The sequence below is a fragment of the Equus przewalskii genome, chromosome X (assembly GCF_037783145.1).
Source record: "Equus przewalskii isolate Varuska chromosome X, EquPr2, whole genome shotgun sequence".
In the NCBI taxonomy this organism is placed as follows: domain Eukaryota; kingdom Metazoa; phylum Chordata; class Mammalia; order Perissodactyla; family Equidae; genus Equus; species Equus przewalskii.
In genome coordinates, this window is record NC_091863.1 from 39,583,026 (window position 1) to 39,603,148 (window position 20,123).

Consider the following 20,123-nt stretch of genomic DNA (forward strand, 5'->3'; position numbering starts at 1 on the left):
AGCACTTAGACTAGTGCCTGGCACATAGTAAACGCTATAATAAATGTTTCCATGATCATATTTGCTCGTGTACTGGGTCGCCATGTATAGTCTTTTTGTGGGTCGGAGTTAAAAATTTTTGCAGAACACAGAATTACGAAAGGCCAGGCAATGTTCTGAACTACACCTATTCAATCCCCCGAATAACCCTGTGAAGTCTGTACTACTTATCATCCCCATTTTACAGATAGAGAAACTGCCAAGTTCTAAAACGGTACAATTCAGGAAGCGCTATCAACTAGCGGAAGTGGATTCGAAATTGGCGCAAAACAGCTTCCGCGCGCCCGCGCATTTCATTAACGCACTTTCCTCACTCTCACGTTAATGACCCCAGCGGTAATTTCACCTCGCACCACGCCTAAAATGAATGGGTGCCGTCGTGCTCGTTGCATCTTGGGAAATGTAGTCCACAGACTCAATGACTACCACTGTCCAAGAAGGGAGGGGCGGGGATTAAATCGATTTTAAGCCTTGGAACAAAAGAAGCGAGTCAGTTCTTGTGCCTCGCGGCGTTTCAGCTACGCAGTGCGCGAGTTCAGCAGCGCCGGTCGTGGCCGTTGCATTCTGGGAACGGTAGTTCGCAAGACCAGCTACGTCGACACAAGATGACGGGACTCACGCTGTACGTTCCTGTCCGGACCTCGCCGGAGCCTCCACGTTCGACGATGACAGGCTTGCCACGCTGCCGTAGCCCTTGGGCATGCGCGACGGGCATTGGGAGCCACTAAGAAACGAACTGTAGCCCTACGATTTCCCCCGGGTTTGCGCGCTCGCCGAAGCTCGGACTGCTCGCGGACCGGCCTCCGTCGTCAGACTTCTCCCTACTCGGAAAGTTCAGGTAGGCCCTGGGGTGCGGAGGACGTGGGTCCAGGCCGAGACGGTTGAGGCACGCCTGCGCTGTCCCGCGGCCAGGGAAGGAGGGGAGCTCGCCCTCGGCGCCGCGGCTGTGCAGTCCGCGCGGCTGGCGCCACGTGGGCTCCAGACCCGATGTTTGTCTGTAGAAAGGGACCACTGTGCGGGGAGGACTTGGGGGGAGAGGGTCGTAGGGGTCCAGATATCAGCGGAGCCGCCTCGGGGGGACGTCTGGAGGCCCCAATGGGGACATGGTCTTCGAGGTAATGAGGAGGAGGGACCGGGGGCGTGGTCAGAGGGCTGTTAATGGGGAGGGCGGTTGGTGGGCTGCGTGAGGGTAATGGAAGTGTTATCAGGGAATCAATGGGAGCTAATAGGAGTGTTTTAGTCGACATGTTCATGGGGGCCGGTGGAGGTGTGTTCATTGATTAATGAAGGGGTGGTAGAGTAGGCAACCGAAAGATAATGGGAGGCGGATGGGGGTGTGACCCCTGAGGGATTGATGGAGGTATCATATTCAAGGAGTTAATGAAGAGCCGTGGGGCATAGTAATTGAAATGATAATCGTGAGGCTGTGGAGGGTATAATAGAGGCCAGTGGGGGTCATGATCAAGGAACTCAAGGGGGCAGTGGTCAAAGAAAAGCGAATGAGAGGCCAAAGGGGTGTTGTAGTCAAAGAGTTTTAGTGGGCGGTCCTGGCATGACTCTCGAGGAATTAATGGGAACAAAGTGAGCAAAGAGAGGATAATAGTAAGCTGTTGGGGTGTGATCATCAAATGATTATGGGAGGGCAAGGCGGGCAGTGAGGGGAGAATGGAGAACTGATGTATGATCCTCAGAGATTAACGTGAGTGTGCGATAATGCACGGGTTACAGGGGCCTGGTGGTGTGATCTATGAGGGATCACTTGGAGGGCTAAGTTAATGGGGGCTGATAAATCATAGTAATTGAGAGCTTCATGGAGAGTTAATAGGCCGTGATCCTCCAGGCATCATGGGGGGTTGGTAAGGATATAGTAGTAAAGGAATTACCGGGGGCCTAATCATTTCATCGGGAAGAGAGATTATGGGGTGGGGAGTGCAAGGAGATAGTGTTAGGATAATGAGGGGAAAGCAAGGGATTAAAGGGGCGCTAATAGGGCTACATGAATCTGGAGGCAACGAGGACAGCTGGGGAGACGGTCAGTAAGATGTTAATGGGGATGAGGTGGGCAAAGAAGGGTCAATAGTGAGAGTTGCAGGGTTTAATATGTGGAGTGTGGGTGACAGCAGTGGAAGGTTGACAGGGTCAGTAATGGGTCATCTATGAGATAAGTGTTGGGTTTGTGGGGTCTTTTGGGGGATCGGTGGCATTAATGATGGAGTCTGTGGAGTAAGTTGTGGGGGAGCCTGTGGGGTGAGTGGTGGAGCCTGAGAGCACACTGGTGGGGTCAGCAACTGGGCTTCAGTCTTCCTGTCTGCTGAATGAGCTGTCATGTGAGTCCGATGAGCCCAGTTTGGTTTGTGTGGTTCTTGCTGCCCTGCAGAGGTAGGTGGTGGCCCACTCACCTGGTTACTGATACGGGGTGGCATCAGCTTGCTGTTGGCAGGTCCCTGGGCAAACAGTGTGTGAGATGGGACGGACGTCGAAGGACAAGCGGGATGTCTACTACCGCCTGGCCAAGGAGAATGGCTGGCGTGCCCGCAGTGCCTTCAAGCTGCTACAACTTGACGAGGAATTCCAACTCTTCCAAGGTCCCCACCTGGCGGGCTAGTCCCTGGGGGGTGGGGCTGGCAAAGAGAATGGACAAGTGGGCTAGGTCTGCAGAGCTCCCCGTGGTAGGCGGGTTGACTTGGAGGGTCTATGGGGCAGGGACCAGGCAGGAAGCTGGGCAGATACTCAAAAGAAGTCGGGCACCTGGGCAGCGGATAGATGTGGGTGCTCCCCAGGGGAAAGGGGTGAACTTGGCAGGGTCCCCGGGTTGGAGGGGGGGGGGTGCAACTGACCACTACACCTTCCTGTGTGTGCTCAGGCGTGACACGGGCAGTTGACCTGTGTGCAGCCCCAGGCAGCTGGAGTCAGGTGCTGAGCCAGAAGATTGGGTGAGTGTGGAGTCCCAGGTGGTGGGATGGGAGGGCAGGCTAGGTCAAGGGCAGGCCAGGAGTGAAAACTGGGCTGACGTGGGCCATGTTGTCCACAGGGGCCAGGGTTCTGGCCATGTGGTGGCTGTGGACCTTCAGGCTATGGCTCCTCTACCAGGTGTGTTACAGATCCAGGGGGACATCACCCAGGTGAGAGCATGGCTGGGGGTGTTGGGGTGTATCCTGGGCAAAGGCCACCCCCTGTACGTGGAGGCTACAGAAAGTGGAAGAGAGAGAGAAAGACAGAGAAACAGACTGAGAAAGACAGGCAGAGAGAGAATGTGTAACTGAGAGAACCCAAGAGGCTGTAACAGCAGAGAAACAGAGGCAGCAGGTCATCATCACAGAGAGACAGCAACAGATGATGACACCAGGTCCCTAGGGATGGAGCCCAGTCTTAGACAGACAAAGCCTGAGGATTTGGCTGACCCAGGGGCAGGTGAGGTTAGAGGGTTGCGGGCGAGGGGAACCCTGAGGCCACTCATCCTCCTTGTCTTCCATAGCTGTCCACTGCCCAGGAAATCATCCGGCACTTTGAGGGCTGCCCTGCGGACCTAGTGGTGTGCGACGGGGCTCCTGATGGTAAACAGCAGGGGTTGGGAGGTCAGGCGGGGGCCCTGTGTATGTCCTTCTCTGTATCTCCCACCTCTCCTGGCTTCTTTCACCACTTCAACTATTCTTGCCACTCCCCTCCCCTGTCAGCTGTTCTCCACATCTGGCAACTTCTTGCTGCCCCTACTGCCTGCTTTCTGCCTCTGCCTCTGCCTTCTCCCTCCCCACGCTCTACCATTTTGGTTTTGTCCGTTGTCCACCCCTCCCTCTTCTCGTCTCTCAGCCCTCTGCAGCCATCCAGTTCCGTCCGATTTTCTTTAAGCAGTCAGTCCTCCATTCAGCACACGTTTGCTGAGCACCTGTTGTGTGTCGGGCACTGTTCTACATGTTGGGAAAACATTCGTGAATAAAATTCCACTGATCTCTGACCTCAGGGAGCTGCTGTTCTAGTGGGAGCAGCTGGAAAAGAAACAAAAGATTGATCTATGTAGCCTGTCACCAGGTGATAGGTACCGTGTGGGAACAATGAAAAGGGGAGGGCAGTGGGGAGTACCCGTTGGGGTCTTCAATAAAGTGGATGGGGAAGGCCTCGCTGGCTTTAGTACGAAGACCTCGAGGTGAGGGAGTGGGCCAGGGGGAAGAACAAGCCAGACAAAGGGACCAGCCCATGCAAAGGCCCTGAGATGGGGGAGTGCTTGGTGTGTGAGGACCGGTGAGGTGGCCGAGGTGGAGACAGAGTGAGTGAGGGGGGAGTGGTAGGAGGTGAGGTCACGGGGGACAGATCCTTGAGGGCCGCAGTGAGGACTTTGGCTTTTCACTGAGATGAGAGCTCAGAGAAAACCAGGAGAGAGCTGTGAGCAGAGGAGGGCCGTGCCTGACTCGGGCTGTGATGACCCCTCTGGCTGCTGTGAGCAGTGTGAACGGCAAGTGTGGAAGCGGGGCTCCCAGAGGTGAGGAGGCCAGTGCAGTAGTACAGGCGAGTGACAACACTGGGCACAGTGGTGGAGGTGAGAGGAGGGTCGATTCAGGAGCTCGTCTGAAAGTAGAGCCGACAGGATTTGCTAATAGCTTGAACGTGGGTGTGAGGAAAGACTGGGGGCCGTCCCAGGTGACTAAGGGTTTTGGCCTGAACAACTGGAAGGCTCAGATGAGGTGCAGAAGACGCTGGGAGGAGCAGGTTTGGGCAGGCAGGCCAGGAGCTTGGTTTCGGATGTGTCAAGTCTGAGACGTCGGGTCTGGTCTGAGTCTGGAGTCCAGAGGAGCGGTCTGCACTGGAGGTAGACATGGTGATAGTGGTCCTTGCATATAAGACTGTTTTGAGAATTAGAATGAGCTCTTAAGGCTTAGGAGCTCAGAGTACGCGTCCAGTTGGCCAACGTTAATTCTGACGCAGAACCTTAGCAGTGTGAGAGCCTGGGAAATGTTTTTAGCGTCTGATCTCTGGGACAGGGCAAGGCTAGAACTAGACAGCCCTGCTAACGCTCTTCCTCTTGCTGCAGTAACTGGCCTCCATGATGTTGATGAGTATATGCAGGCCCAGCTCCTCCTAGCCGTGAGTAACCCTGGCTCCCCCTGCCTCAGTTTGGCCCCCTCCTGGCTGTCTCCACCTCAGCCTTAGCCATCTGTCCTGCCCACAGGCTCTGAACATTGCTACACACGTCCTGAAGCCAGGGGGCTGCTTTGTAGCCAAGGTAAGCCTTGGGGAACCAGGTAGAGGGGTAGAGTGGGGTCCCCAAGGGCCTCCCTCATGCCTCCATCTCTGCCTCTTCACCCTGCAGATCTTCCGAGGCCGGGATGTGACGCTGATCTATAGCCAGCTGCGTGTCTTCTTCTCCAGCGTGCTCTGTGCCAAGCCCAGGAGCAGCCGGAACTCCAGCATTGGTCAGTGGGCTGGAGGGGCCAAGCAGGCGGCTGCAAATCTCAGGGACGCATCCTGCCTGGGGCGGGGGTGGCAATCGCCCCTCACTCCACCTTCTACCCACAGAGGCCTTTGCTGTGTGTCGGGGCTATGACCCCCCTGAGGGCTTCCTGCCAGACCTGACCAAACCCCTGCTGGACCACTCCTACGGTGAGAGCCTGAGCCATGAGCCCTGTCCCTGGGGAGACTCTGCCCCCTTGTGGAGTTTATGTCTCAGGAGGGCCCTCAGCCCCACCTGTTGGTGGAGACTGCTCCTCATGGGAATTCTTCCCAAGAGGATCCTCAGCCCCACCCTCCCGTGGAAAGTCCTCCCCTTAGGGATAATTTTATCCCGGGAGGATCTTCGGCCTAGTCCCTAGTGGTACGTCTTGGGCCGGGTGAAAATTCTGTCCCAGGAGGATCCTGAGTTCTGCCCCAGTGAAGACTCTCCCTACCTGAGGAGATCCCAGCCTAGGAAGACTCAGTCACCCCCCCCTACAGATGGAAACCCCAACCCTGTGTGGGAGTTTTGCCCCACGAGGGTCTTTAGCCTGGCCCCAATTGGAAAAAGGGACAGAGCCTGCTCTTGCAGCGAGCAGGCTCGAGTGAGACAAGGTCCAGGCAGCGTATGATAGAATGGCAGGTGGACATAAGTGCGGTGCAGGAAGAAGCGGGGTGGTCCTGGAGGGCCTCCCTGAGGAGGTGGTTTGAACCCAATGAAGGATTGCTGGTGGAGGCGTATGAGAGTAGCTGGTGGATCCATGGGGAGCCCTCAGTACCCGTGCTGCAGCCTGAGTCATGACCGACCCCAGGCACCCCAGCCCTGTCCTGTCTCATTTCTCCCTGTTTGTCAGATCCAGATTTCAACCAATTAGATGGTCCCACCCGCATCATTGTGCCATTTGTGGCCTGTGGAGACCTGAGCTCCTATGATTCGGACCGCAGTTACCCGCTGGACGTGAGTGCCCAGCCAACAGGAGGCGGATGGAGGGCACCGTCCTAGGTTCCCAGGTCCTCACCATCTCCCCCCAATGTGTCCCTGCAGCTAGAGGACGGCTCAGAGTACAAGTATACTCCGCCCACGCAGCCCCCCATCTCTCCACCGTACCAGGAGGCCTGCACGTTGAAGAAGAAGGGGCGGCTAGCCAAGGAGATTCGGCCCCAGGACTGCCCCCTCAGCACAGTGGATACGTTGCCCCAGCCCCTGGCTGCCCCACCACGCCACACCCTGCTGGCCTCTGAGGTCTGGAAACATGGTGCCCAAGGCCTGCTGTACCCGCAGTGACCCCCTCCCGGTGTGCCCCTTCTGCCCCCAAATCACATGGCTTCTGGGGCCAAAATCCTCTTCCCTGCTTCCCAATAGCTATAAAAACCAGTGGGTAAAACCAAGTGTAATGAATGGAAGAGCTTAGCCAAGTATTTAAGTCCCTTTTCTTTTTCTTGAGTAGGTGGAAGACAATGAAATGAATTGTTCACCTTAACACATTAAGGTAAATTTGCTTTTTTATCTAAGAGTTTGAATAAAGGACACCTTTAAGAAAAAAACTCAGTAGGGGCCAGCCCGGTGGCACAGCGGTTAAGTGCGCACATTCCGCTTCTCAGCGGCCCGGGGTTCACCGGTTCGGATCCCGGGTGCGGACATGGCACCGCTTGGCACACCATGCTGTGGTAGCCGTCCCACATATAAAGTAGAGGAAGATGCGCACAGATGTTAGCTCAGGGCCAGTCTTCCTCAGCAAAAAGAGGAGGATTGGCAGTAGTTAGCTCAGGGCTAATCTTCCTCAGAGAAAAAAAAAAACAGTGAAATTTCACCTTTGAAATTCTTACGCCAACTGATAAGATTTCAATCAGCAAACCTTCCCTAAGCAGGCAATGTTGTATGCCAGGAACTGCTTTAAGCATTTTCCATGTTAGGTGTTGAGGCAGTCAGTCGGCATTTATTGAGCACATACTGTATGCTGGGCCTGGGCATTGTTTCAGGTGTGGAGATAGAGCAGTAAGCCAAACAGGCGAATATCCCGGCCCTCACAGAGCTGCTAGTGCGGGAAAGGGGGAACAACATAGGCTGAACGCCGGAGTGTCCGCACGCTGTATACACACACACACGATAGCTTGCATTTCACTGTATATTTGTATAGCTCGTATTGTAATATATGTGTGTATACACATATGTATTTTATGTATGCAATATGTAAAAGTGATACAGGATATGGCAATTTTAAAAAATAAAGCAGGGTAAAGAGATCAGGAATTCTAGGCGTGACAGTTTGCAGTTTTTACAAGGGTTGTCATGGAAGGCCTCATGAGGTGATGTTTGAGCAGAGACTTGAAGATGAGAGAGGGAATCCAGGTGTTTATCTAGGGGAGGAACATTCCAGGGAGAGGAGACAGCAAGTGCAAAGGCCCTGAGGTGGGCCTGTGCCTGGTGTGTGAGGGACCAGTTTGAGCTAAACCTGTCAGTGCCAGAGGGCTTCTCATCCTTGGGATGTCACTTTAGAGGATGTCCCTCTGACAGTGGCTTTGCATCTTATTCAGACCAAGTCTTTTGTTTAAAAAAGTAAAAAAGACACCTTTAACAAAATGAAATGGTGAAGCTCAGTGGGGAGAGATTATTTACAATCCCTGTATATAGTATCCTTGATATTAAAAAGCTCCTGTAAATCGATAGGGAAAAGAAAATATGACAGTGGACAGTAAGCACGTGAAAAGCTGCTCATCAGGGAAATGCAAGCTAAAACTAAAAAGATTGACAGTACTGAGCATCTGGCAGGATACGCAACAATTGGAACCCTCAGATATGCTGATGGCAGCATAAATGGTGCAGCTACTGTGGAAAATTGTCAGGCGTTATCTACTGAAGCTACGTGCCTGCCAGTTGCACTCCTAAGAAACGAGTACTAGACTGTTTCCAGCCAGCACTGTTTGTAGAACTCGCAGACTAGATGGAACCCAAACATCCATTAACTGTGGAGTGGATCATGAAATCAGGGTGTGTTCACGTGGAGAGTTACACAGCAGTGTGAATATCCTACGATTATACAAAATAACACCAGATTGTTACTCATTGAACTGAACATATATATGTTTTATGTAGTTTTCTGTATGTTTTTGGTTCATAATAAAAGTAGGAAAAAAACTTCACAAAAATGTTAGTGGCTGAGTAAACAATAATTATAGTAGAAGAAAGCAGGAAAATATTGTTTTGTTTAAAATTTTCCTTTCCTTTGACCTCCAGTTCCCTGGCAGTCTGTTACAACTCGGAAGCTGTTTGCTGTCAGGAAAACCAAAACTCACGTTGATGAACTTGTTTTCGACTATCTCATCGACGGGTCCTGAACATACACGCACCGAGTGGGAACCTGCAACAAGCCCCGAACACAGCAAGGAAAGAAACGTTACGGGACGTCCGTCTGCACTCACAAGGGCTTCCTGAGGTCTTGCCTCTTCTCTCAATCTTCCCAGTGGTATCCTGATTCTGTCCAGAATTTACCCCAAAAGCAGATTCTTACCCTGGGTAGAAGTCAGGGGTATCTGTGAACTTGATGGAGGAAAATGTTACACCTTTCTTTTCACTAATAGGAGCTTTACTCCCAAGTGTGAATGCTGGCAGCAAATCACAGTAGTAAAAACAGTGCCTGGGACTTTCCCAGCGATGCAGACCACGGGGACTTATGTTATGTGACAGTCGCCGCAGGCCTCTTCACATACGTTCACGTTCTTCCTTCTTTGAATCCGAAGATCTTACAATTTGATGTACTAATTAAAAAGTCCATATGTTACTGCATCCCAATGCTGTTTCATTTTGATATATATGGTAATATTTTTTCTGGTTTTATTGAAATATAACTGACATATAGCATTGTATAAGTTTAAAGTGTACAACATAATGATTTGCTGTATGTGTATGTTGCAAAATGGTTACCACAATAAGTTTAGTTAACATCCATCACTTCACATAGTCAGAAGTTTCTTTTCTTGGGATAGGAACTTTTAAGATCTACTCTCTTAGCAACTTTCAAATACACGATACAGTATTGATAACTGTAGTCACCGTGCTGTCCGTTACCTCCCCAGGACTTATTTATAACTGGAAGTTTTTACCTTCTGAGCACCTTCACCCCTTCGCCCACCCCGCACCTCCTGCCTCTTGTGACCACCAATCTGTTCTCTGTTTCTCTGAGTTTGGCTTTTTTAGATTCCACATGTAAATGAGATCACACAATGTTTGTCTTTCTCTTTCTGACTTATTTCACTCAGCATAATGCCCTCAAGGGCCATCACGTTGTTGCGAATGGCAGGCTTTCATATTTCTCGCAGCTGAAGCACATTCCTTTGTGTGCATATACCACATCTTCCCGATCCGTCCATCCGTTGTCAGATGCTTAGGTTGTTTCCGTGTCTCAGCTGTTGTGAAGAACGCCGCAGTGATGGTGGGAGTGCAGACGTCTCTGCAGTGGAGCGAGTTGATTCCCTTTGAACGCGTACCCAGAAGGGGGGTGCTGAATCGTGTGGTCACTCTAGTTTTAGATTTCTGATGACCCTCCATACTGTTTAATTGGTTTCCGTAGTAACCCTGTGTATTTGAGTGTGTGTGTGCACATGTGCATCCTTTTTAAAATATTCTGCAAAGTGGTCCACAGATTTAACCAGATGCCAGAGGGTTCCCCAGAACACATTTTTTATGTTAAGAACCCCTCTCTTTAATGTCAGAAACTCTGCCTTGACTACAGTCCTGAATTTACAATTTAGCAAACCACAGGTGACAAACACACCAGCTACCTGCACAGAACCGGTTTCCTCAGCTTACTCGTGTATCCTAAATTCACCCTCTGTGTCCACACCCCAGCGCAGTGATCTCAGACTCCCCGGATCCCAGTCCGTGACCCTAGGTGCTTCTGCGCCTGACTGCATGACCCTGAAAGTGTCCACACTGAGCCTCTCTGACCCCGGGGGAGGCCACACCACCGTGTGTTAACCCAGGAGTCTTCTCACCCTAGTCAGTGTGATCACAGCAATGTCCACACCCCAGTCTGTGTGACCCCAGAAATGTATGACAGAAGTATCCACACAAAAGACTGCGTGACCACAGGAGTATCCATGCCCATTACCATGAGAATTCAGCAGTGTCCTCACTAGAGTCTATGAGGCCCCAGGAGTGCGCACACCCTTGTTTGTGTAACCCCAGGAGTATAAACACACCGGCCTTTGGGACCCCTCAAGTGTATGCGCCTCAGGCTGTGTGTCCCTAGTTGTGTCCACTTCCATCTGTGTGACATCAGAAGTATACACACACAAGTCTCTGTGATGGGAGCAATGTCTAACCCCCGGTCTGCGTCCTCAGTGGCGTCCACACCCCAAGGATGTGGCCCACGAGAGACCAGGTTGGCCCAGGCCCAGTCTCTGACCTCGGGAATGTCCACTCTCTACCTGGCTGGCCTTGAATGTGGATGCCCTAGTCTTGCAACTCCAGGAGTGTCCACACCCCTCTGTGTGACAGAATTTTCCACAACCAAAGTTAATTTGTCCACAAAGGTGCATATACCTCAGACCGTGTGTCCCCAGTGGAGTATTGACCTTAGTCTGGGTGTCCCCTGGAGTGTTTATGCCCCAGTCTGTGATGAAAGGTGTGTTTATTCTCTAGTCTGTGTGACCCCAGGCTTTCCATAATCCAGTCTGTGTTGCCCCAAAAGTGCACACACCCCAGTCAGTTTGACCACAGGTTGTCACTTCCTTAGACTGTGTGACAATAATGAGCATCCATTACCCAGTCTATGTGACCCCAAGGGTTACCACACCTGTCTTTGTCACCCCTGGGGTGTCGTCTACAGTGCAGTCCGTGTCACCACAGAAGTGTATACACTTCAGTCTGCGTAACACCTGGCGTATTCAAAACAGTCTGTGTGACCCCATAAGCGTCCATGTCCCAAAGCTGTGGCCACAGAGTTGTGAAAACTTCAGTCTATTTGACCACAGAGTGCCCACTGCCATGTACGTCAGTCCGGTGTAGTGCCCACACCCCAATCTGGGTGACCTTACCAATGGCCATATGTCAGCCTTTGTCACCACAGGAGTGTCCACTCCCTCTGTGTGTGACCTCAGAAGTCTCCAGACCCCAGTGTGTGTCCTCAGGGGAGCACACCGTAGTCTCTGTTACTGCAGAATTGTCCACATCCCAGTCTGTCACCATGGGCTTTCCACCTCCCAGTCTGTCCCCTAGGCGTGATCATTCCCCAGACTGTGAAACACCAGGAATGTCCACGGCCCAGTCTATGTAACCCCAGGAGGGCCCCAGCCAGGCTGTGTTTCTCCAGAAGTGTCCGCACAATGTCTGTGTAAACCCCAGGATGATCAACTTTCTGTGTGACTGAAGGACTGGCCACCAGGGGCGCCTGTGTTTCCCCAGGGTCCCCTTGACTATGTGGCTCCCAGGGTTTTTACACCCCAGGCTGTATAATCAAAGAGGTCTCCATACCCCAGGCTCTGTGACCACCAGGGTGTCACTCCCCAGTCTGCAACTCCAGGAGTTTCCACCCGGTGTGGGACCAAGGAGTGTCCGCGTCTCAGTCTCCATGGCCCCAGGTTCATTCACTACATCATCCGGTCAGTGTGATGCTAGAAGCATCCATACCCCAAACGATGTGAGCAAAGGGGCATCTACACTCCAGTCCGTGTGCCCACAAACGTGTCCTCCCCCTTGTTGCTATGACCCCAGATGGGGCCAGTAGGTTTTTCCCTGGCTGTGTCCACATCCTAATGTTTGACTATAGAAACGTCCAAGCCCAGCCCGTGTGACCCCAGGAATGTGTACCCCACAGTCAGCGTGAGTCCAGAAGTGGCAACATCTTAGTCTGTGTGACCGCTGGAGTTTCCACACCGCAGTCTCAGTGGCACCATGAGTGCGCGCATCTCAAACCATGTGCACAGAGGTGTCCACACTCCAGTCTCGGTGACCCCGCAGGTGTCCACAGCTCAGCCTGTGATGGTCCAGGAATCGTTTTGCCCCAGCCCAGCCACCTCAGGAGTGTCCACTCCCCAGTCGCCATGACACCAGGAGTGTCCACACCTAAGTTTTTGTGACAGAAGTGATGTCAATGTCCAATCCTGAGTGTATGTGACCCCAGGGTTGTCTAAACCCCACAGGCACAATGTGTCTACACCCAAGTCTCTGTGGCCTCAGGAGGGCGTACTCCTGTCAGTGTGACCACAGGAGTATGAAATTCCCATGGCTGTGACTACTGGCAGGTCCATCACACTCCAATTCGAGTGACCCACGGGAGGAACCCCCCAATCTATGTGACCAAAGGAGTCTCCACACTCCAGTGCCTGTGACCTCAGGGGTGTCGATCATCCATTCACTGTGACCAGAGGGATGCCCACACCAAATTCTGTGTGACCACAGGAGTGTCCATCCCCATCCACATATCCCAAGAGGTGTTTCTGCTCCAGTTGGTGTGACCCCAGCAGAGTCCACACTGCAAGCAGTGTCACTACAGGGGTGTCCACAGCAGAGCCTTTGATAATCTAGGAGTATCCACACCACAGTCATTCGACCGCAGGAGCGTCTACTCCCCAGTTTATGTGTCCTCAGTCATGTCTTTGTCCCAGTCTGTGTGACCCCAGGAGTGTCCACACCCCAAACTAGGTGATCCAAGAGATGTTCAAACTCCAGTCTGCGTGATCCCAGTGTTATCCACACACCAGTCTGTGTGACACCAAAAGTGTCCACACACCAATCCTGAGGACTCTAAGAGGACACATCCCAGTCTGTGACACTTCAGGAGTGGCCACACCCCATTCTGTGTGACCTCAGCCACGTCTACATCCTGGTCTGTGACCCAAGGAGGTCCGCATCCAATTAGTGTGACCCCAGGATAGCTTATACCCAAATCTAGTGACCTCACGAGTATCTACACCCTCATCTGTTTGACCCCAGGAGGGTCTAGACCCCAGACTGTGTGACCCTGGAAGGATCCATACACCAGTCAGTGTGACCCCAGGAAGGGTTATGTCTGGAGGAAGAGTGATCCAGATAAAGGGGAAAGCCTGTGCAAAGGCCCTGAGGCAGGAGTGTGCCTGGCATATTTGAGGAACAGTGAGGAGACCAGTGCAGTGGGAGCAGAGTGAGCAAGGGGGCCAGTGGTAGGAGGTGAGGTTGGAGACTTGACAGGGGCCTGATTCTGTAGGGCTCATGGGCCATGGAAAACACTTTGGCTTTTTCTCTGAAAGAGATGGAGCCACAGCCGGGGTCTGAGCAGAGGAGAGCCATGGACTGACTTGGGTTGTAACAGGCCCCTCTGGCTGCTGTGAGGACAGACTGAGGCCCCTGAATCAGATTAGCGATCATGTTGAACTGTGGAGAGCAGGGGCCCCGGGGGCCAGCACCATAGCCACTTGGCAGACTTCCCTGGGAGGCTATGCATTCTCTCTGGAGTGTACGGTAGGGTTCCACCCCTCCTCCTGTCCCCTAGAAATGCAGCACATGCTGGGGAGAAGACATGAGTGAAGATGACCTCACTGTGGGACCTCAGGCCAGCTCTGCCTTCCCCTGGGTCCCGGATTTCCCCCTTTGGGGGTTTCCCCTGAGTATAATCATTCCTGCCTGGCCAGTCTTTCTAGCGTCTCTACTCACCTATTCTCTCCAACCACATCACCCTCTTTAATGTTCCTCAAACACACCAAGCATTATCCCACCTCAGGGCCTTTGCATCTGCTGTTCCCTCTCTGCTTGGACACTCTTCCCAAGATATGTATATAGTTTACAGCTACATGGCTGCCCCCTTTATGTTCTTCTTTTTCCTGCTTAAAGATCCTATCCTCAGGAAGCTTTCCCTGACTATCCAAAATGGCACCCCATCTCTCTACCCCTGCAGGCTTTGTGTTTCTTCATAGCAGGGGAAACAAGGCACACACAGCTGGAATTTTGAAGAGACCTAAATGAAGGAACAATTCACAGAGGTGTGGGGAGGGTTCAATAAACCAGTAGGGTCACTGAGCTACCCAGGGACTGGCATCGGAGGGGCGCTGTGACTATTCCCAGGCCTGAAAGGGCAGGGAAGGAAACTGTTCCTGAAACCCAGGGGAAACTGGAGCCCAGCCCCGGCCAGTGAACACCTGGCTTTCTCTGTCCTTGCAGTGTGCGGTCACCTACAAGGGTCTCTCATTGGCCAACCCAGCTGGAAGCCAGATGGGGCAGAGTCTAGCTAATGAAGTCCACACGGTCAACCTCCTGGGACACAGAGCAGGACAGGGAAGGAGAGAGAACGGACTGGGGGACAAATAGAATATTCAACTGGTTAATTTAGTGTTTTCCCTTGTCTATAGAATAATATCGAGCGTGGGAGGTCCACGAAGACAGGGATTTGTGTCTGTTGTGTTCCCTTCTGTGTTTTTAGTACCTAGAGCAGTGCCTGGCATACAGCAGGTTCTTAATAAATATTCGTTGAAAGAATAAATGAACAAAAAAATAGATATAAAAGTATAATGCAAAAGTGAAAGGATAAGCCACACACTGCGAAAAAATATTTTCAAAATGCATTATCTGGCAAAGGACCAGTATCCAGAATATAGAAAGAATTCCTACAACTCAATAATAAGAAAACCAACAACCTAATTTTTAAAATGGCAAAAGATTTGAACAGACACTGCATCAAAGAGGAACTACGGATGGCAGATAAACATGTGAAAAGATACTCCACGTCATCAGTCATTTGGGAACTGCAAATGAAAACCACAGGGGGATATGTACCATCATACGCTCATGAGAGCAGTGAAGCTCGCCCAGGCTGACCGCACGAAGTACTGGCAACGATGAAACTCTCCTACAGTGCTGGTGGGAACGCGAAACGGTACGGTCGCTTTGCAAAACAGTTTGGCAGTTTCTCATAAAGTGAAACATACACTGACCATGCAACCCAGAAATCCCACTCCTAGGTATTTATCCAAGAGAATTGGAACTGATGTTTACACAGAAACCTGTATGCAAATATATATAGCAGCTTTATTCACAATCACCCCAAACTGGAAATAACTCAAATGTCTTTCAAATGGCAAATAAATACACAAACTGAGACGTCCTTATTTATTCCTCAGTAATGGAAGACAAACCACTGATGCATACGACAGAGAGGAATCTCAAGCGCACAATGCTGAACGAAAGAAGCCTGAATAATAAGGATACACACTGTATGATTCCTCTTATAGAGCATTCTAGAAAAAGCAAAACTATGGGGCTAGCACACAGATCAGTGGTTGCCAGAGGTTAGGGATGGAGGGAGTGGCTGACTTCAAAGTGGCCGCAAAAAGAATTGTTTTGAAGTGAAAGGACTGCTCTGTGTCCTACTTGTGGTGGCAGTTAACAGACTATTTTTGTTTGTCATGCCTCAGAGAACTGAACACTACAAAGGGGAAATTGGGGGCTGGTCCTGTGGCCGAGTGGTTAAGTTCGTGTGCTCTGCTCCAGCGGCCCAGGGTTTTGCTGGTCCAGATCCTGGGCACGGACATGGGACTGCTCATCAGGCCATGCTGAGGCGACGTCCCACATGCCACAGCTAGAAGGACCTGCAACTAGAATATACAACTATGTACTGGGGGGCTTTGGGGAGAAGAAGAAGAAAAAAAAGAAAAAGATTGGCAACAGACGCTAGCTCAGGGCCAATCTTTAAAAAAAAAATGAAGTGTATATTTCAAAGAAGGGTTATGGTTGTGCCTGTTGTTATGCCTCCTCTCCATGTGGTTTCTGCACAGACATGGCTCAGGAATGCCCCTAAAGTGAAGGAGGAGCCATGACCATCCTGCAGCTGCTCAAGGTAGAGCTTTGTTTGTTGACTGTTAGCACCCCAAAAGTCACACACTTGTGTCCCCCAAAAATTCATATGCTGGGGCCCTAACCCCCAGTGTGACTATATTTGGAGATGAGGCCTTTAAGGAGGTAATAAAGGTTAAATGAGGCCATAAGGGTGAGGACCTAATCCGATAGGACTGGTGACCTTATAAAAAAAAAGGAAGAGACACCAGCACGCTCTTTCTGAGTGCATGCGCCCAGAGGAAAGACCTTGTGAGGAAACAGCTAGGAGGCGGCTGTCTACAAGCCAGGAAGAGAGGTCTCATCAGAAACCAACCCTGCTGGCACCTTGATCTTGGACTCCCAGCCCCCAGGACTGTGAGGAAATAAATGTCTGTTGTTTAGGCCACCCATCTGTGGTGTTTTGTTATGGCGGCCTGAGCAAACGAATTCATTGCCCTTCAGTTTCAGATCTGGTTTCAGGAGACTCATCTTGACCGTGTGTGAGGGCAGCAGGCGCTCAAATGGCAGAAGGGAACTTCAGCACATCCTCCTTGTCTGGTTGAAGGGGGCTCTGAAGCTCAGAGAAGGCGTGTGTGGCCCAGGGAAACCGCGGGATGAAACCACAGCACTCCCACGGATTGGATCCTGGGGGCTTTGTCCACAGAGCATCCTCAGCCACACTGTAGGAAGAGTTAGAATCGTTTTGGGAGCTTTCAAAACTGCTCTGAGTCTCCTTTTAAAGCCCCACTCCAACCTGGTTCATGCCAGGTTGTTCTCCCATGGAACACGTTGGCAGTTTCAGAGCCACTGATGCCTTATGTCAGGAGAGTAGCTGTGATGGTATAATCTCAGGCCTGGTGGCAGCCCAAGGGAAGGGGTAAATGTTTGCATCTCTCTAGATGACAGAGACTGGGGAAAGCTGGGGTGAATCAGGGGTCACAGCCTACATCTCACAAGATGCCAAATGCAGGAGCTGGGAGCAATGACCAGCCAGGCAGGATCGGTGACTGAGAGCCTCAAAGGGTAACGGGGTGTGCGTGCCTGTGTGGACGTGTGTATGCACACCAGCATGTGTGAAGTTATGTGTATCTCTGCATGGTGTGCCTATGCCCACGTGTGTGCATTTACAATGCATTCATACATGCACACATATGTGGTCCATGTGTGTGCATTCAGGCTTTGCTGGTTTGAATGCAGGTGTGTATGTGCGCTACACAAGTGTAAGTGTGCGTTTTCGTGGAAATGCTAAGGTGCAGATGAGCTCAGCAGGTGCATAGGAGCTTGTACCCTGACGAGGGTATTTGTGAAAAGCAATTGTGCACATGCATGAGGATTGCTTCTGCATGAGATTCTGTGTTCAAACCCTTATGGCCACGGATGCAAGCTTGAGTGTCTGTGTCTGTGTGTGCACATGTATACCCCAGAATGCACATACATGGCTGTGTGTGAGTGCACAGGTGCAGGGGAGCCCACTGGCCCAGGCTCGTGTGTCTAGTGTCTGTGCACATATACCCCGGGTGCCACACATGTGAAAGTGTGAGTGAGCAGGTGCACACATGGGGCTGGGCCTGGATGTTGGTACATGTGTACCCCTGGGAGCCTGTGCACGAGCATGTGTGTGTGCATAGCTGCAGGTATTTCCATTGGCCTGGGCCACGATGTCTGTGCTCATGTCCCCCAGGGGGCTCATGAATGCACACGTGTGTGTGCATGGATACACAAGTGCTCAGGAGCCCGGACCGTGGTGTCTGTGCACATGTACCCCTGGGCACCCATGTATGTGTGTGTGCATGAGTGCAGGTGTGTCCACGGGCTCAGGTCTAGGCATCCATGTACATGTACTGCTGCGTGCTCATAAACAGTGTGTGTGCACAGGTGCATATTTGTCCATGGGCCCAAGTCTGGGTGTTTGTGCACATGGACCCTGTATGAACATGCATGTGTATGTGGATGGTGAGGAGTGCCCATGGACCCAGGTCTTGGTATCTGTGCATGTGTAACTCTGGGGGCCCATGCGTGTGTGTGTGCATGGTTTCAGGCATAGCCATGGCCTGGGTCAGGGCACATTTGTACATATATCCCTAGGGCCTATGCATGAGTGTGCTCATGTCTTCTTGGATCTGGGTGTCTGTGCACGTGTCTCCTTAGGGGCCCACATATGGCATCTGTGCATGCATATGTGGCCGTGTCGGGGGGACGGGTGTACAGCTTCACTTCCACCTACACCTGGCTGAGGATGGAAAGGGAAACCAAGAAATGCACTTCCTCTAGGAATCCAGGTTTTGGCAAAGCCAGGGGCATGAAATTCACGGCCCTCTTGCTTTTCTAAAACCTTGTTATTTGGGACAAAGCTGGAGCTTGGAAAATGCCCCTTCCTTCATTCAGCCCTGTGCTCCTGCATTGAGCACTGTGCCAGGCTCAGTGGTAACCCAGAGACAGTGTGGCCAGATTCCAGGCTCCAGACTCCAGGCAAGAGGAGCAATGCTTATAAGCCACCATATAAAGCAGAAGTGCCAGGAAGCCGCTCAGAGCAGGGAGAAGAGACTCTGGTAAAGCTTCCTAGAGGGTGGGACAGAAAGGTACAGGGAAGGGAGCCCACGGCAATGGGGATGGGGGCGCGCCTGGGCACGCGGGAATGGGAGTAGGGAGACAGAAGCCAAGGCAAAGGAAACTCAGAAGGCAAAGCCTGGAAGTGGGACAGCAGTGTTTCTTTGGTTTTTTGGAAATTGCATCTGGCTGTCTGATCACTTGGAGACCAAGTGCCCAGGTCTGGGAGGGGCCCAGAGATGAATGAGGGTTGGTGGGTGGGAGCATTGTCTGTCTGTCCCCAGAACAGGCAGTTTACACTTAGGAAGCTGTTTAGGGTTCCATGGGCCACTAGGGTCTAGGGTAAGCCATCTGCTCTTTCTGGGCCTCAGTATTCTTTGCTGTCAAATGGCTTGCTGGTCTGCATCCCAGACCCAGGAAGCATTTAGCCTGAAAGAGCAGCCCATGGGCAATGAGCAGGCAGGGTGGCTGCTCCCCAAGATTGGGCCACCCTCTCACTCCTCGCCACCTCTGAGTCCTCTCACCCTGCCCCCAGGGGCAAGGCTTGGAAATGGGCTTGAGGGAGCCATGCCTACTGGCTTGTCAGCAGCAAGGAGGCCAGGCCCAGCAGGGCTGCAACCCTGGGCTAGAAGGCAGCACCTCCACTGCTAGCCCTGATCCCCCACCAACCTACTAGGGCATGGCAGGGGAGGCACAAGAACCCCCAACCCTTTGCCTGGCTCTGATTGGACATGGGATGACTGCTGCTCCTGAATTCCAAGTCTGGGCCAGGTGTAGAGCAGGTTTGGAGAGGGCAGAGGGGTCTCCCCTTCCAGTCTCAGCACCCAAGCCCTGCCCAGCTTCACCCCTAAAAAGCCCCTCAGGTGCAGGGGTAAGGCCTTTGCTGTGCCTCACCTCAACCCCAAGCCTCCAGGGGGTCACCACCAGTGAGTGTGGGATGTCAGGCAGCAGTGGGCCACTGTGCACAGCTGTGCAGGCTGTGCCCTGGCAAAGGACACCCAGCCACAGAGGGAAGCAGGGACAGAAATGCAGCCTGGGCTCCTCTTGCATCCCTGGGGCCTGGCTTGGGGCCATAGTATCAGTAATATGGAACCTGAAGTGAGTTTGCTCACCCGTTGCACAGCAAGCCAATCTCTGACACCAGGTATAGTGGAAGAAAGTGGAAATTTTATTATTGCACAGCACTGGGCAAGGAGAGAGGGCAGCTAATGCTGAAATCCCAAACTCCCTGAAAAGCTACAAGAAAGGGTTTTTATTTGGGGTTTTAGGTAGGGGAGGCAGGAGCATATGGCCTTGCTGGTTGGAGCTTTCCCACCAGCCTGTGTTTGGCCTT

At 52.0% G+C, this 20,123-nt stretch overlaps 1 protein-coding gene across 5 annotated transcripts; it reads left to right on the forward strand.

Annotated features, from left to right (window-relative positions):
• The first annotated feature begins 429 nt into the window (after positions 1-429).
• FTSJ1 (FtsJ RNA 2'-O-methyltransferase 1) lies at positions 430-9,241 on the forward strand. 5 transcript variants are annotated; one of them, XM_070604366.1, is made up of 14 exons: positions 623-877; positions 2,466-2,624; positions 2,903-2,972; positions 3,071-3,161; positions 3,515-3,593; positions 3,847-4,072; positions 5,063-5,115; positions 5,201-5,254; positions 5,342-5,444; positions 5,548-5,631; positions 6,315-6,418; positions 6,506-6,703; positions 6,909-6,950; positions 8,696-9,241. In XM_070604366.1, the coding sequence occupies exons 7-13, from the start codon at positions 5,092-5,094 to the stop codon at positions 6,939-6,941; spliced, it is 600 nt and encodes a 199-aa protein (XP_070460467.1). In that variant the 5' UTR covers positions 623-877; positions 2,466-2,624; positions 2,903-2,972; positions 3,071-3,161; positions 3,515-3,593; positions 3,847-4,072; positions 5,063-5,091; the 3' UTR covers positions 6,942-6,950; positions 8,696-9,241. The 5 variants fall into 5 exon arrangements, with proteins under 5 accessions (XP_070460464.1, XP_070460466.1, XP_070460467.1 ...); XM_070604363.1 differs by lacking the exon at positions 3,847-4,072 and having other exon boundaries at positions 430-877; XM_070604365.1 differs by lacking the exon at positions 3,847-4,072 and having other exon boundaries at positions 488-877; positions 6,321-6,418.
• The last annotated feature ends 10,882 nt before the right edge of the window (positions 9,242-20,123 follow it).